The following is a 16,784-nucleotide window of genomic DNA, read 5'->3' on the forward strand; positions in this document are numbered from 1 at the left end:
CTGAGACTACCCCATGGGGAAATGATGGGTGTTTTCAGAGGAAAATGGCTGCCCCTGGCCATCAATTCTGACTTCAGGGAGCAGCAGAAGCGTCCTAGGACTTGGGAGAAGGAAGGCTTCCGACTAGGGAGACACCCCCCCTGCAGCGCTGTAACCTCCCCTTCTCTTTTAGAAACATGGATCTGAGCTAGGTAGAGGCAAGCCATACGTAGCATGGATCCCCCCACCCCACAAGCCAAGCTTCACCCCAAAGCCCCAAACTGTCCAAAACCCTATTGCTCCCCACACCTTGCACTGTCACCCCTGCCCAGACCATCCAACCCTGCTGCAATCGGGACGGTTTGCAAAACGCCTGTAGCTCCCGCTTTGTCACCGTCTGAGGTTAGGACTGCACTCGGGAGATAAGCCCAGGCCCCATCCGCCGTCCTGAGTGAGACTGCTGGCCCTGCTGCAATCGGGACGGTTTGCAAAACCCCTGCTGGCGCCAGCTCTGTCACCATCTGAGGTTAGGGCTGCGCCCCAAGATAAAGTCTAGCCCCGCCCACCAGCCCTGCCTTCAAACCTTGCAAGCAGCATGGCCAAGAGACAGAGCTCCAGGGCAGCCCACTCAGGGTCTGGAAGCCTTAGCCAGACTCAGGGTGAGGACCCCTTCTTCCTGGTCCTCTCTCACCTCCTCCCCTTCATCCCCAGCCTCACCTTTGCACACTGCCCTCAGCACCATCCTTTCCCCTCACTCTCCATCTACGCTTCTCGATTCCATCTTCCGTCCTCACCCTCCCTCCTCCCTCACCTCCATCCTGCCTTCTCATCACACTCATTTATTCATTCATTTGCTATAAAAATACTTAATAACCCCTGCTCCAGGCACCTTGCTTGTTACAGGAGCTACAGGATAAGCAAGGAGGACAGTCCCTGCCCTTGCGGGGCTTATAAATTCATGAGGGGGACAGACAAACATACCACCACAAATAAATAGATCATTCTAAATTGCAGGCAGTGCTACGGGGCAGAAGTAAAGAGTGACTGTGACAGATATTAATAAGGGAACCTGATTTAAATGTGAGGGTCAGGAAAGGCTCTTTGAGGAAGTAACATGTAAGCAGATGTCTCAAAGGTGAGTAGGAGTCAGTCTGGCAGAAAGTGGGGCTTCCCAACAGAGACAGCAGCTCTGCCTAGGCCCCAAGCAGGTCCTTCCCGGCCATTGACAGAGGCTGGGGTTGAGGGCAGACTAGACTGAGGGGGAGAGGTGAGGTCAGAGAGGGGCTGAGGCCAGATCTCACTCAAGGGGATGCAGAGCATCAAAGGGAGGAAACACCTTCCAAAGGAAGAAGACATTTCCTCTCTCCTAAGGTGAAAGAGAAGAGATGCAGCAGGCGCAGATACAAACAGGTCTGTAGCCCGCTGAGGTTGTTCCCGTCTCATGGCTTCTATTTTTACCATGAAAGAAGAGGTGACTGCAAGTGACTGAGCAGGAAGCTCTGAGAAAGGCTTAAAGGTGTAAAATCCCAGCTTCTGAGAGTGGAATCGGGAGCTGAGATTTCTGGCTTGGAAGCGGCCAGTCGAAGTCTAAGATGACAATTTTAGGCGACAACAGTCTGTCCTCTGGAGGGACTTCCTTCAGTGGTCCTTAGCTTCTCGGGAGCTAGTATGGACAAGACAGATGTTGGGTTCATCTGGGCGTGGGGCTCACCCAGGGAGGCAGGATGGACAGGACAGACAGGGAAGGGGAGGGATTTCGTGGTGAACCTGGAACTTAGGGCGGATAAGGAGAGGTGAAGAGACAGGAAGGGCCAGTGTTTCTTCAATGAGCTTGTAGAACAGCAGCAGTGAGCCGGCTTGAGCAAACAAACCATAAGGAAAGGAGATCATATCAGAGAGTGGGATGTTTGATTCAGTTATTTCATAGTTACTGCAGTTTCTGGTGATGATAAGGCCTGGGTCTGACCCTGGGGGTGGCCTGCTAAGGTGGATGAGAAGCATGTAAGAGATGAGAGGGTGAAGGAACTGAGAAGTGGCCACGCTGGATGGAGTATCCATAAGGATGATGACATCACTTGGACGACTGCCTTGCTCAGCCCCATCCTCTTTCCACAACCCCCGTCCCACATCCCACATCCTCTCATTCACTCCACCCCCCATTAACATCCTCTTCCCTAATCCCTAGTTTCCTACCTCCACATCCTCTTTCTCATCTCCATCCTCATCCTCTCAAACCCCAGCATCTCTTAACACCTTCATCCTCTCCTTACCCCATTCTCACTCTTCATCCTCATCTTTCTCATCCTGTTCCTCTCAGCACTTTATTTCTCCTCCACACTGGGCACTTGAAAAGCACTATTGCATGGTGGGTTAAAGCCTGTGCCCAGGAGCCTATCGACGTGGGCTCAAATCCCACGTATACTGCCTGCCCACGTTGCCTCGCTTGTAAAAATGGGGTAATAATAACACCTACCACATAAGGTTGTCAAAAGAATTACCTGAGTCTAAAGTGCTTGGAACAATGTCTGGGCTCGATACCATCATTGTTATCCTCCCCCTCTCCTTGCCTCATTGCACCCTTCTCCATCTTCTCACCTCCATTATCCCTCTGTACCTACTTCATATTTCTTCTGAGAGGCAGAGATGAATCAGACTCAGCCCCTGCCCATGGTCTGGTAGGGAAACAAGCACAAAAATAAATGTCAGGGACTTCCCTGGTGGCGCAGTGGTTAAGAATCCACCTCCCAATGCAGGGGACACGGGTTCGAGTCCTGGTCCAGGAAGATCCCACATGCCGCAGAGCAACTAAGCCCATGCGCCACAACTACTGAGCCTGCGCTCTAGAGCCTGTGAGCCACAACTACTGAGCCCACGTGCAGCAACTACTGCAGTCTGCATGCCTAGAGCCTGTGCTCTGCAACAAGAGAAGCCACAGCAATGAGAAGCCCACGCACCGCAAGGAAGAGTAGCCCCCACTCGCCTCAACTAGAGAAAGCCCGCTCGCAGCAACGAAGACCCAACACAACCAAAACTCAAATAAGTCAATTTATTTTAAAAAATGTCAGGAGAATGTAATAAGTGCTACTTCAAAGATGTGAAAGAAATGCTCTCGGAGATCAGAGGATATGCAAACTCTGCCTGGGGGGAGTAAAGAAAAGTCTCAACAGGCAGATAAACCTCTCAGCTGTATCTCGAAAGATGAGGAAGGATTTGCCTGGCAAAGGCAGGAAAGAGGTATTCCAGCCAAAGGAACACGAGGTGTTTCTAGTGCTGCTTCTGCTAGAAGGTCTGAAGTTCTGCAAGCTGGTGTGAAGTTAGGATGAACCCCTACCCCGGCAGGGGCACGACCTATCCCAGTAAGGCCACAAGAGGGCAGCGAAGCATTAAGAGAGGTGGAGGATGGGGCCCAGAAAACCTCAAGAGAGCCTCACAGACCTCCAATCCCTTGGGCAAGCCCTGACCGGGAGGGTTTTCCCCAGACTGGGCCGGCCCAGCCAGGAAAAAAAAAAAAGACTCTGACACTTGGAGAAAAAGACTGGGTTTGTCTTAGAAAAAGAATAAAAGTCCTCTTAGTATGTCCTCTAACACATGTTGGTTAGAGCAGAATAATTCCTCACTGAGTTGAAAGTGTCTCTGGAATACATCCTCTTGACTTAGTATTTACCATGGTCTAGACACTGTTCTTGGCACTTTACAAATCTTCACTTTCTCATAACAGCCCTATCAAGTGAAGTACAGTCACCCCCCTTTTGCAAGTGGGAACCCTGAGGCATTGGGCCCAAGTTACACCGATACAAAGTAGCAGAGTTGGTTTGGCTCCAGAGTTTGGGGGCCTCCCTTGCAAGGGGTAGCTCCAGCCACAGCCCTAGTGTGTAAAAGCATAAAACCCAGCCCTCCCAACGCCCCCGCCCCCTGGAAGTCAGCAGTCCTCTAAACTCTAGTCCTTGTCCATCACTAACGAGCTCTGTTCCCTTATGTCACTTCACCCCTGACCGGCATCTTCAAAAGCTAAATCATGGGGTTAAGCTCTGTTCCTTCACCCACAAACTGGTGAGTAGACCCTCTGGGCTGTGCTGAGTGCCGTGGATACCAAGATGGGTGGGAAACAGGCTTGAGGGACTGTGGGATGTGGAGGGGGAGCCTCGGAGCTACAGTTACAGCAGAGGATGACAAGCTAGGAGGCAGGGGAGAGGCCCCTCCCGCCTCTGGCCAGTGTGGAATTTGGGCAGGAGGTGTTAAGAAAGGCTTCCCAGAGTAATTACAGGGAAGGTAGGAATTAGCCAGACAGGCGGGGAAGGAGGGTATCCAGGCAGGGGAAAGAGGATGCGAAAGCACAGCATGAGCAGAGAAAGCAAAGGGTGTGCTAAGAGCTCGGTCAGAACATCTTTGAACATCTATTAATGCCAATTTTCAGAGTTTACTTCTCCTCCTGACGTGCCAATAAGCAGCTTCTGCAAAGCCTCACAGAATGTGCTAACACAAGGGCCTCTCACAGGAGGTGGTAGCCAACCCACACGTGTTTAAATGGTGAGCGCCTAAGTGCCCTACACAGGTGGAAGAGATGCCTAAAAGCCTTGCAGTTTGGAGTTCACCCAGTTATGACATGGGGGCTAGTGGAGTGCAAAAGCCTTGTTTGTCCACCTCCAATGAGATAGGCAGGCATCTGTGAAGCAAAGAATGCCCCCCCCACACACACACACCATTATGTTAACCCCAGGTTTTTAGTTCTGAGAAGGTTCCAAGGTTGTCCACTCAGAATGGCAGAAGAATCAGGCTGAGACGGAAGAGGGATAGGAGAGTTCCTTCATGGATGAGGCAGGCTTCTCTTTGGAAAGGTCAGCTGAGGCCTCAGGAATGAATACTGCCCCCCTCCAGCTCTCTACTTCTGGCACCCCAGGGAGGAGAGGTGGGGGGCTGCAGCTTTGGCCCTTGTAGTAGTTCACATCGGACCTCTTGGCAGGAGCTATAGATTTACTCAACAACACTCAAATATTGACAAAATAATGCAAGCATGGTGGAGGAGCTTTGGAAAGAGATGGTCAAAAGAGGAAAGCCAGAAATAAGTAAGGCGGGGAAAAAGGGAGTAGAAGGCTGGATCCAGGGCAGCCTATGGAAACATGTTTGCAAGACGTTGCTGCTGCAGCTGCTCCCCCTGGGGAGGTGTCTACATGACAAGACACACGTTTGAGCTTTCTCAGGCCCTGTTTCTCCCGACTTCCCCCAAATTTCCGTTCTTCCTCCCTCACCCTCCCTGGCTCCAGGATCCTCAACCTCTCCGAATCCAAACCTGCCATATGGGAGATCCTATATCAGAGGGAGCTTGGGGTCCTGAGGGAGGCAGGGTGAGAGGGGGATCCCAAGCCCTGGCGGCAGGGCGAGAGGCTGCTCAGCGGCTCCAGGGTGTCCTAGCAGGTGAGTGGGAGAGCAGAGGGCTCCGGAGGACTGAGGGGCAGAGAGGGCTAGTGCAGCAAGGCCACACAGAAAAGAAACTGACGTCTAGGATGTTGAGGTGAAACTGATCTATCGTCTTGTTAAGCCCCTCCAAGGCAAGGACCCCTGCTTCTGCGTCGAGACCCTGCACAGTACTGCCATGCTGTCTGAGGAGACCCAGACACCCCAAACTACCACAGGTGAGTTCATGTCATTGAGAGTGTATACAACACCTCTTCAGGGATACCCAGAAATGTCTCCAGCTCACCTACAGGTATTCATTCTTGCCAGGTGCAGCCTCCTGAAACCAGGATACCAAGGACAGAGTTGCTTGGGGGCCAAGGTGAGAATGACTTAGCAGATTTGGGGATCTGAAGATCTCTAGCTTGCCTAGATCTCTACAAGACCACCAGCATCAGAATTACTTAAGGTGCTTCTTAACAGTGCAGATCCCTGAGCCCCCTCTCCCCCTGACAATTTATTAAATCAGAGACTGGAGGAGAGCAGGGGAGAAGACTCCCTATTCTAACCGTCCACTAAGCCAGATGTGACATTTCACTCGCTGTCACATCCCTGATGCCCATCTCCGTGGTTATGCCTTGTGGCCAGAGCAGGAACCCTCACAGCTAATCCAGCCAGGTGGGTCTGGGGTCCAAAACACTGATTTTCTCCTGTATGTGTGGGTTGCCCACACTTCCAAGTGCCACCAAGAGGTGAGGTTCAAATCAAATTCCTTTGCCCGGCTCTGCTTCTCAATCTTAAATGTCATGGGAAAGGGTAGGGAGCATACAAGCAGTTTTTATTAAATTGGACTTCCCTGGTGGCGCAGTGGTTAAGAAACCACCTGCCAACGCAGGGGACACAGGTTTGATCCCTGGTCCGGCAAGATCCCACGTGCCGCAGAGCAACTCAGCCCGTGTGCCACAACTACTGAACCTGCTCTCTAGAGCCCACGAGCCACAACTACTGAGCCCATGAGCCACAACTACTGAAGCCCGCGTGCCTAGAGCCCGTGCTCTGCAGCAAGAGAAGCCACCGCAATGAGAAGCCCGCGCGCTGGGACGAAGAGTAGCCCCCGCTCACTGCAACTAGAGAAAGCTTGCACAGCAACGAAGACCCAACGCAGCCAAAAATAAAGTTAAATAAATAGAAGATTTAAAAATAAATAAAATCCCACAAGTCGCGTGGCACAGCCCCCCCAAAAAAATTGTGCTTATTTGGGGTAACTTGGGGCATGCTGATGAAGTTTGGTTGGGGGCTGAAAAACCTCCAAGCCATCCCTTGGTACCACCCCTGCCAAGTTTCCTGGGCCTCCATTTTCAGGAAGACTTCTGCGTTACCCCAGTCCCCTCCTTTCCGCCCTCACCTTGTCCTGGCCCATCCACAGCCCTCTATCGTAACCTGTGCTGCCTGCTGCCAGCTGGACTCAGAAGACAGGCCCCTTGCTGGTACGATTGTCTTCTGTGCCCATCTCACCAGCCCCAGCCTCAGCCACAGTGACATGGTCATGGTGACTGCTGCATGATGAATAGGAAGAAGCAAACAGGTTGGGGAGGGAGCGAGCACAGGTCACTCAGCTTCCCATGAAGTGGAAGGACCTCCTCAGGGTGCAATAGAAGGTACCTCCAGCTCTAAGAAGAGCTGATTGTGCAGAGGGGCGAGAGAGTGCAGTCCGTCCTACTGTGGTCCCCTTCACTCTGCAGTCATTTGTCCTCAGGCCACACTCCATGAACTGCTCCATGCCCTGGGTTTCTCTGGACAGCTCTTCGAGAAATGGAGGGATTGCCCTTCAGGACCCAGAGGTAAATGAGAGGAATGAGGACAATGTCTCCTCACAACATCAACCAGAGAGAACCACTGTTCTCTCACCAACTCCTTCCTTTCAACTCTTCCTGACCCTTCTGAGGTCTCCCTCTCCTCAGATGCCTTCTTCCCTTTCTATACTCAGCGAGAACTGTTCTACAAGTCAACAAGTGACAAGGCGAGATGAGTGGGGACAGCTGCTTCTCAGCACAGCCTGGCCCAACACTTGGGACTGCTAGGGGTTTCACTGGGCACTCCCTTGGAAGAAGAGGTGAGGATGAGAACACTTGGGGGTGATGGAAGGAAGAGGGAACGGTCAGGTGGCACCAGCTATCTCCTCCCAAGGGGCCCTTTGTCTTCACACTGGGAGGCCTGACTACTCCAGAACTGTATAATGACTGCTACCTACGATGGCGCCCAGCACACTCGGCTTGACCCAATCACTCTCGCTGCCTTCAAAGACTCAGGCTGGTACCAGGTCAACCACAGCACAGCAGAGGAGCTGTTGTGGGGCTGGGGTCAGAAATAAGGGAGAATTGCAGAGGGCACTCATGACCCGAGTCAGCTTGGGGGGAGTGAGAGAGGTTGGAAGGGATTATCTGCTGCTAAAGTGTAATTGAAGCTGTGAGCATGGCTGGCCCTGACGGGTCTGGGGGCTTCATTTCTTCTGAGGGCTCTTCTATCTCTCAAGCAGGGTCTGGCCTGGAATTTGGCCTGGTGACCACCTGTGGAAATGGCACCTCAGACTTCTTCTGTACTGGCAAGTGCGTGTGCTGAGGGGCTGCACAGCTGTCAGTGATTCTAGTGTCACTCTACCGTCCCCTACACACAGCAGACTGGGCTGCCACTACCTGCACCTGGACAAGGGAAGCTGCTCCTCAGACCTCATGCTGGAAGGCTGATGCAGGTATCAGCTCTTGGCCAATGGGGTGGGTAGACTAGAGAATGGGGAATGAAACCGAGTGGGGCTGGAGAGGAGTCTCCTTCTAAGGCATCTGGACAAACAGTATTCTACCTTCTGCCCTGCCCTTCAGAGTGAATGCTGGAGGAAGGAAAATGGATTCCCACCTGGGGCGGAGAATCCCCATGGGGAGATCTACCATCCCCATAGTTGTTGCTTCCTTGCCAACCTCACTTCACAGATGCTTCCTGGGGACAAGATCAGGCATCCCTCTCAGATCCCACACCTCAAGGAAGCAAACCCCCTGGCCACTGCTACTTACATCAGTGCACAGAGAGGGGAGTGTACAAGGTGCAGGTGGAAGGATCACCCTGGGTCCCATGCCTTCCAGGAAAGGCTATTCAGGTGGGTATCAGAAGTGGAATAGCTGTAGCACACTGGCAAAAAGTTTGGAAGTGCTCTTATGGTAGTACCATCCAATGTGCTTTGATGTTCATTAAATTTTTTATTATTATTGGAGTATGGTTGATTTACAATATTATATTAGTTTCAGATGTACAACATAGTGATTCAATATTTTTATAGATTATACTCCATTTAAAGTTATTATAAAATATGGGCTCTATACCTTGTGCTGTACGATATATCCCTGTAGCTTCTTTATTGATGTTCATTTATTTTTTACTAAGTACCCTACTGAGTCCATGAATCTGATTTAGAATGTACATTTTCCTTAGAAGGAGGGCTTGAGCAGGTGACTGAGGCTATAACTATACCCTGCTACATATTTCTTTGTAGATACCTGGGAACAATGGCCATCTCTTCTGTCCCTGGGGTTGGCTCTGTTACACAAATGAAGGTACCGATGCTATCAATATTACTTACCCAGCTATAAGTCTTTCAACCTGACCTATTATTTAGCTGGGCCCCCCCAGGCCACTCCCTGGGGAAGGAAGAGGGCGAAGAGCTAACTGAAGCAGTCCTACAAGGCTCTGGTGAGCACTGGTGGGTAAATCAATGGTTCAGGCTAAGGGTTTATACAGTGGGCCAAGGAGAATGTTCAAGTCCTTTACTTGATAACCCTCCTCTAAAGACCTTCCGTTCATCCCAGTCCCAAGCCTGCACCTGTTTCATGAGATATACTCTTCCAGGGACTATACTTCCATTAAGAGATCCAAACGTCCATTTGGCGCTATTTCCACAGTCTCTTGATTACCACCAGTCTGGTCTTCACTGTGCATATGTGGAAATCCCCTGGCTGCCAAGGGCCTTCAGCTGGTATGCTGCACAGGGCCCTGACCCTGACTCTCTGGAAGAAACCTCTAGAAGTATATTATGGAGGAGCCACCTTTACCATAGAATACAGCAAGTAAGATAACATTCCAAGGAGTTTTCTTTCAAATTCCTGGAATCCAGATATTTGAAACTATATTAAGCACTCATTCATACATACACTGTCCTATACAGTTAATATTTCAGAAAACAAGGATCCCTAACATGGTGCCTATCACCATGGGACACCTCTCTCCCCAGCAGTAATAGAGTTCACCTATCTCTAGGACATAGGGCTCCTAGTCCCCTTCTTTTCTTTTTAATGAATTTTTTTTTCTTTTTTGGCCACACCATGCAGCCTGCGAGATCTTAGTTCCCTGACCGTGGATCTAACCTGGGCCCCCTGTAGTGGAAGCGCAGAATCCTAACCATTGGACGGCCAGGGAATTCCCCCTTTCTTTTCTTAAGCACTACCCAGGCAACTTGCCTGAACACTATAGTCTTAACTCTTCCCCTAAGCCATTTCCTCCTTCCAACAATTTAAGTTGCTGGCAGTCTTGGATCTTGGTCTTCTTCCTTTCAGGTTCTATATCCCCTTATCGATTTCCCGTTCAGCTTACTGTTTGGATGAAGAATGAGTTCTAGGTGTTAAAATAAAGGTAGGGCACTTCACCTCCTAGGCCTAGGCATTATTCCAGGCCAAATATTACCCCTACATCCCTAGGTTTCTAGTTACCTCAGACCATAATCCTTCCATGACCCACCTCCGTCTGTCCATGGGACTCTGCCTAATGTCGCTTATCCTGGTGGTTGCACTGGGAACCATGGCCTATCAGAAACGAGCTACTCTTCAGGTGGGACCTTCTGCCCCTTACCATTCACTAGAGCCCCAAGGCGCAACAGGGGGCCCAGTTGGAGGAATGAGTGAGGTGTGATGTTACCCAGAGCATGACACAGGTTAGGGCAGAGATGATTTCTTAGGAGAAACTGGATGGAAAGTCGATCTATTGTCTATACTTAAGTTCTACTTTTCTCAGAATGCCTCCTTCTGTGTATATCAACATTACACTAGCCTTGCAATGAAAAAAAGGTAAAGACTTACGGTTCTGAAAATCTGTTCTTTATTTTGATACAAAAAATAAACCCTTCAACCTGTAAAGAATGTCACTTGTTTTCATATTGTTGTAAAGCAAACTTATAGAATAGGAACATCTGCTACCAGCTCCAAGGATGTCATATATACTTTAGAAAAAAATCATTGCTACTTGGATTCATACCAACATCAGTGTGGAGGAAGGAGTAGCTAATTATCTCCACCTCCTGATTTTTCCATAAGTTTACTAAATCATCACTAGGAAAGCTAGTAGTTGGGATATCACATAATTATGCCAGAATTTGGTAACAGTGGTGAAAGCAGCCATCTGAATCCAGCTAAATTATAAGAACATGACCTTTTATTGTCCTTCTCTCTTGTTTCTGGAGTAGAAGGGCTCTATTTTATACCCCTATGGGCCGGCAGTAGGCTTGAGTTATAATGTGTAGATTCCTTTCGGTTATAGTTGTAAAAGAAGCCTTTAAATTCTTGAGGGTTTGACATCTCTTGGAAGGAAGTAAGCTAGGAGACAGATTGCTGATCTGGATTTGCTTAGATGGAAAACATTTACACTAGGAATCCAGTTGATCGGCTGTTGAAATCACCAGGCTTGTATTGGTCAGCAAGTTCAGTCAGCTGATCGGGACACCATCCCCAGGCCTTTAAGTGATACATTTGAAGTTCTCATGGTAAAGTTGTGGCCTCGGCTCCATTAGCTCTGGTTATCTTCTTTGATTTTAATGCCTATCAGTCTTTACCAGCGGTAGCAGCCACTGCTTGGTAAAACTTTGCCACGAAGTCTGGCTCACTGATCTCCAGCTGCCTGACAAATTCATTGCGCTCCTGCTCAGCCCAACCTCGAAACCACTGATCCCAAAGACGTAGCTGGCACTCAAAGATACAAGGTGGTCGGTTTGCTCCAGACACGCTAAGCTGCTCCAGACTTTCCAGCAGTGGCTGCAATTTTCCCGGTACTGCCTTAGCTACCAGGTCCTGTAGGAAACGTTCACGCTGAGGACCTGACCAGCTGGCAAACCAGTGAAGAATACACTTCATCTCCTGGGAAGTGATGTAAGACATTGGGGGAGGGGAAGAGTTAGAAATATTGTCTGGTACCGAGGGTAAGGGAGAAGGGAAGGGTAGCGGCATCGAAGAGGAAGATGATCCCAGTGGCATCCTGAAACATAAGAGCACTGTTATATACTCTCTGGATAGAGCAACCAAAATACAGCTTCCCAACAACACAGAATCTTATCACACTCCATCAACGTCTACAAAGAAAATTACTTTTCACCAATTTGGTTTACAGAAAAACAACAGGGTCCTTTATTTAGGTTATTATCCAACTTAGACAAGGTACTCAAGAATAACCTAATTTCATTATTTGCCAACCTTCCTCTCTCGTTTTCAAACCCATTACCCTTCCCAACCACTGCCTCCCTCCATCATTCTTATAAACAATCCAAAAATAACCAAAGTATTCCTTGTTCATTCTTTACCACCTAATTCTATGTTCCAGATTCAGTAAAGAAAAAAAACCAACGATTAATATTGGTCCAACACATCTTCCCTAAAATGAAAAAAAGGTACACATTTTTTAATTTACCAAGCAGCTGGTCAGGGCCTAGATGCTAATCATTCCAGAGCTATCAACAGAAGGAAAAAAAAGAAAGGGAAAACATCATATATGACGAAAGAGCCTTCTCCGCAATGTGCATGTAGCCTCTGAAATATGCCAAGAACTTCATAACTCCATTATTTTCTTATATTTCCTGTAAAGCACCAGGAAAAATTAAAGAGCAGAGTTAGTGAAGGCGCCTTGTCCAAAATAAGATAACAAAGTAAGAAAAACAGAAGAAGCCAAGTGTTTATTCAGTACTGAAAAAACAGTCTAATTGGTTTGTTGGCTTAGGGATCTAACAACTGTTATACTGTTGTAGCTGTGTGACAATTCATGTCTGAACAATTTTCCTTCATGTTTAATATAATACCTATTGATGACTTGCCATTGATTCGCATCACTAATGCAACTGGAAGGTCAGCCAACTTGAATAGTTTTCAAATCCCACAGTTTGAATCTCTAACAAGGAAAACAAACTACTTGTTTACGACCTATTTTACTGTTTGTGTTTCTTCTGCTCTAAGTTGGAGTGTTTGTAGTGACAAAGGAACCCCGAAGCAATTAACATCAGTTCTGTACCAAAACGGTCCAGCCGAGGTTGCCTTTTCACAGTGGCCCTACAAGAAGCAATTCCTCCTAAAGGAATTTTATTCTCTTACTCGAAGAAAGGGCTAACTTTTCCCGAGTCTTGCGACATGGCTTCCACGGCAAGCTCAAGTTCAATTATCACGAATTAGTTCACAGGCTGGGTCGAAAGACACGGTGCTGCCGCTTGCCACTTTGGAGGCCACGGAGCCTGGCATTCCGTGGTCCCAAAGAGCAACGTAGCCTTAGATGGGAGTGGCGGGGATTCGGAGGATGGGAGGCGGCAGCTGTTTCCGTAGGGGAGCGGGAGGCTTGCCCTACTAAGGGCAGCCCGTAAACACCGAGTCTGACCCGGCCCAGGGAGGTACTTCTACCCCGCTTACCTCCCCTTTCCTCTCACAGGGCACCCGGAGACCGTCACAAGAGTGTTTAGACTTCAACTATCGCCGCCGCTTCCAGGTTTCCTAAAAACCCTAAGGAGGGCCAGCCGGGAAGCCCACGCACTTCCGGTCCCGGACCAGCCCCAAACACCCAAGCGCCACAGCGTCTCAGCCTTAGGTCCGGAGATAGCCGAATAATTCCGATTATGGTTATGCCAGAGTCGAGAGCTTCCGAACAGATTCGATTCAAAGCCTCGGTAAGACGAAGAGAACCGAGCTCTGAAAGCAGGATGAGGGAGGGGGAGCGACTAGGAGGATGGAAAGAACCAATTGGTGCCGATGTGGAGACGGAAACACCCGAGAATTTCCGGAGGAGCCCGGGGAGTTCTGAGTGGTAATCGAGGGGTTGACTATGGAAGTGGGCGGGGCCAACTCGGTACGTTCGAAGGGCGTTGGCGGAAATTACCGAAGATGCCCGAAGCCGTCGGGACGGACCCGAGTACCTCACGCAAGATGGCGGAGCTGGAGGAGGTGACTCTGGACGGGAAGCCTCTTCAGGCGCTGCGGGTGACCGACCTGAAGGCCGCACTGGAGCAGCGAGGCCTAGCCAAGAGCGGGCAGAAGAGTGCCCTGGTCAAGCGGCTCAAAGGGGTGAGTAGACGGCGTTGCCGGGGTGTCGGAGGGGAGCTGACCCGGTAGAGCCGAGTCTCTGCCGCGGCGCAGGCGCAGTGTCCGAGCTCGGCGCGAGCTCGCTCAGGCCGCCAGCGCCAGCCTCCGGATCCGCGCGCACGGTGGTTGGGGAGGCTCGCGCTGGAGTGGAGATAGCGCTGGTTCCCGCCTTAACGGTAGCGGCGCGATCCCAAAATGGGAGGGTGCGCGCTACTCTCCCGGAGTGTCTTAAGCTCCTTCCTCCTCCCCCACCCCCTCCTTGTTTGTGTCTGTGGTTTCGGCGCATGCGCTGCAGAAGGAGTTAAATCCCACTACAACCACCGGCGTTGCTGGCCTGAGGGGGGCGAGATGGGCTAGGTCGGAGTTAGGTGTTTAGTTGGGCAGAGGGGATGTGGGGTTGGTATCGGTATCGCAAAGAATAGAATTGGGGTAGGGCAAAAATGTCTGCTTGATTAGATTAGGAGGTGAGATGAAGAGAAACCTTGATCTGAAGGGACTTGGTTAGGGAGGGCTGTATAATTTATAGGGCGTCCAGAAGCAATTCGGGTGGATAAGAGTTTGGTGATTATTGATGAGAGAGGTGAGGCGGGCTGGTATGTGTTGGGGTTTTGAATCGGTTTGAGTAGATTAGGGTGGGATTGTCAAGAGGTAGATGGATGGATTGGTGTGTATAGGTTTGGTGTAAGCGGAGGGAAGGTGTGGATTTCTTGGTTTTAATTAGGGTAAGTTAGGATACGTGAAGAGTAACAGATTCGGGCTGGGTTGGCTCAAGGGTTAAGTTGGCAAACCGTTGCTTACATTGAAGCTGACAGTTCCGTGTGTGGAGGGATTGGATCAGGACACAGTTTATAGAGTCTGTGGTCATTTTGTTCTGTAGCCTCCTCTGAAATTTTTATAAATTTGGTAAATCTAGGTGCCACTCTTTTGGAAACGATACAAGTTCACTCAAGTAGATCTAGTCCTGGGTAACTGACCAAGGAATTCAGTCAGGCCAAAACCATGTTGGTTTCATGTATTTGAACCTGGTTTGAATATTTGAAGTGAAGGGCCAGATTTAGAAGGGACACTACTCAGAAGTGCAGAAGATAATAGGGATTGTAGTACTGGTTCTGTCACTGTCACTGATTTTATTGCATAGCCACATTTTCCCAATATGCCTGCATTTTACATCTGTACATTTGGGAGCAGTAACCATGGCTACCTTTAAGGGTCTTCTGAAGACGAATGAGGACGGAATTAGTAAAGGGCTTTTAGGTCCCTGGAAGAGGAGTACAGTTTAAGTGTGTACGGTTACTCATTGCCTTTGATGAAGAGATTGGGGGAGGGTTTTTTTCCTCCTGGTTTCTGACTTTTGCCCTTCTCTATACCAGGCTCTAATGCTAGAAAATTTACAGAAACACTCAACACCCCATGCTGCATTCCAGCCAAATTCCCAGGTAAGAAAGAAGGTTCACTAGAAGGGGGGGCTCTTTGGATGCACGGAGACATGGAAGGACATGATGTAGTATATTTGATGCTTGATTTCTCACCAGTATTTTCCTCAGTTCCCTGGGTTGAAAATGTTTTCATACTAGGACAGTTGAATTCTAATAAAGAATTCACGAATCAGAAGAGCTGTTAGTTAATTTCTGATTCTTGAAACGGTGTGTTCAGAAAGATGTGGCTCTAGTTGATTAAGTGGAGTACAAGGATCTGAAGGCATTTGTTTGACATCAATTTGGAAAAAGTAGTTGATGTCTTTGAATGTAGATATGCGTAGACAATCAACAGGGCAGTATAGGAAAATACTTGCTGATCAAGAAGAATTCTTGTGTTGACATAGATTTTCCAAGAATTCAGTCCTTTGGAAATCATCCACCATTGCTAGTTTTAATATTAACCGTGCAGTTACTCCTAAACGTCATTAATTGCTGTTACTTTGGGCAAGAAACTTAACCTTTGGAGGCCTTGGCTTCCTCAGTTTCCCTGTGTGTAAGATGAGAAAGAGTTGGACTAGATCCATAGTTTTATAACTACTCTGTTGGGATCTTGTGGAGCTGCTTTTGGAGACTTCCTAGAGAAAATTTCTTCCCAAATGAGCAGGGGTTCACATTCCTCTCTTAAACTAGATTAGATCTACTTCTGTCTGCTTTGAATATTGAGTTTCTGCATAAGATTTCTTTGGAAGAAATCATTCCCAGTTTCAAAAAAAAAAGTCTTAGGCTGTGTGGTCTCCTAAGATTCTTTTCAGCTTTTAACATCCCCTCATTATATTGTGTCATGCACTTAAAGGAAAAATCCAGGTCTTTGTTAGTGCAGTGGTGTGCAGCTCCAATACTAGATGAAGTCCCAAGATACAGTGGAAAAACAAGAGAGCTTTCCTACTCCCTTGTTATTAGCTCATGAAGCTGAAAGTATAATCTAACTAGCTTACAGAGGTTAAGTATTTTAACAAGCATAAGAAACTGCATAAGTTAATCACTTTACCATTCTATTCCTTTTGCCGATTACATTTGCAACTTTGAAGTTTTGCTTTTATTAACATAGGTTTTTTGCAACAAATACATACGTTCTCTAATACTTGCAACCCACGCTTCATCAGTGTCCACTGACTACCAAGAGACTCATCTCTATTTTAGGGGGGAAAAAAAACATTTACCACGCTTAGGAAAGATGACTAATGACATAGAAAGTATTTATTCAGATTTTTTTCCTTTTTCTGGAGTTCTAATAGGACTTGCTAAGCAAGAAGCTTCTCGGGAAGAGGACTTGTGAAGAGAAAGCTGAAGGGCAGAATAGTGACATGGGAGTCTGTGTTGCAGAAAAAAATGGGAAAAGGGATTAAGCTCCTGGATTTTAAAAATTGTTACCAAAGATTTCTTCTCACCCAAAGAAAATGGAGTTAGAACTCTGTCTAAATGCTGAATCCCTTTTCTTAGTCTCTTGCTTTCAGGCTTTTAAGTCTAGTAGTTGAATTTTGGAGATGTTTAACAAAATGTTTCCTGGATAGGTGGAGGTTGATCTTTTGTGTGAACAAAAGATGAATTAGTATGAACTAGTATTTTTTTCCTT

General features: G+C 48.3%; 3 protein-coding genes across 3 annotated transcripts in view; 2 read left to right on the plus strand and 1 right to left on the minus strand.

Annotated features, from left to right (window-relative positions):
• Positions 1–3,177: 3,177 nt before the first annotated feature.
• CIROP (ciliated left-right organizer metallopeptidase) lies at positions 3,178–10,030 on the plus strand (the record flags this gene model as incomplete). Its single annotated transcript, XM_079913581.1, is given in 19 exon segments — positions 3,178–3,287; positions 5,178–5,235; positions 5,241–5,391; positions 5,516–5,577; positions 5,581–5,609; positions 5,701–5,752; positions 5,979–6,122; positions 6,797–6,919; positions 7,127–7,211; positions 7,354–7,419; positions 7,422–7,585; positions 7,589–7,730; positions 7,907–7,976; positions 8,045–8,111; positions 8,115–8,141; positions 8,247–8,367; positions 8,370–8,518; positions 8,912–8,972; positions 9,969–10,030. Coding segments are annotated over 19 exon segments (1,743 nt in total).
• A 461-nt stretch (positions 10,031–10,491) lies between these two features.
• LOC307182783 (uncharacterized protein C14orf119 homolog) lies at positions 10,492–13,219 on the minus strand. Its single transcript, XM_079914289.1, has 2 exons — positions 13,068–13,219; positions 10,492–11,655 (listed from the first exon to the last, which is right to left on the minus strand). The coding sequence occupies exon 2, from the start codon at positions 11,652–11,654 to the stop codon at positions 11,226–11,228; it is 429 nt and encodes a 142-aa protein (XP_079770415.1). The 5' UTR covers position 11,655; positions 13,068–13,219; the 3' UTR covers positions 10,492–11,225.
• Positions 13,220–13,388: 169 nt separating this feature from the next.
• The window catches only part of ACIN1 (apoptotic chromatin condensation inducer 1), a 31,841-nt gene continuing 28,445 nt past the window's right edge, over positions 13,389–16,784 (plus strand). Inside the window, 2 exon segments of the mRNA XM_079914290.1 lie at positions 13,389–13,715; positions 15,104–15,169. Coding sequence (XP_079770416.1) covers positions 13,404–13,715; positions 15,104–15,169 — 378 coding nt within the window. The 5' untranslated portion in view covers positions 13,389–13,403.

Source organism: Stenella coeruleoalba, assembly GCF_951394435.1.
Source record: "Stenella coeruleoalba genome assembly, chromosome: 2".
Lineage (NCBI taxonomy): Eukaryota > Metazoa > Chordata > Mammalia > Artiodactyla > Delphinidae > Stenella > Stenella coeruleoalba.

Coding starts and splice junctions, on each gene's coding strand:
- LOC307182783 (XM_079914289.1), bottom strand. CDS start 11,654: ATGCCACTGGGATCATCTTCCTCTTCGATGCCGCTACCCTTCCCTTCT.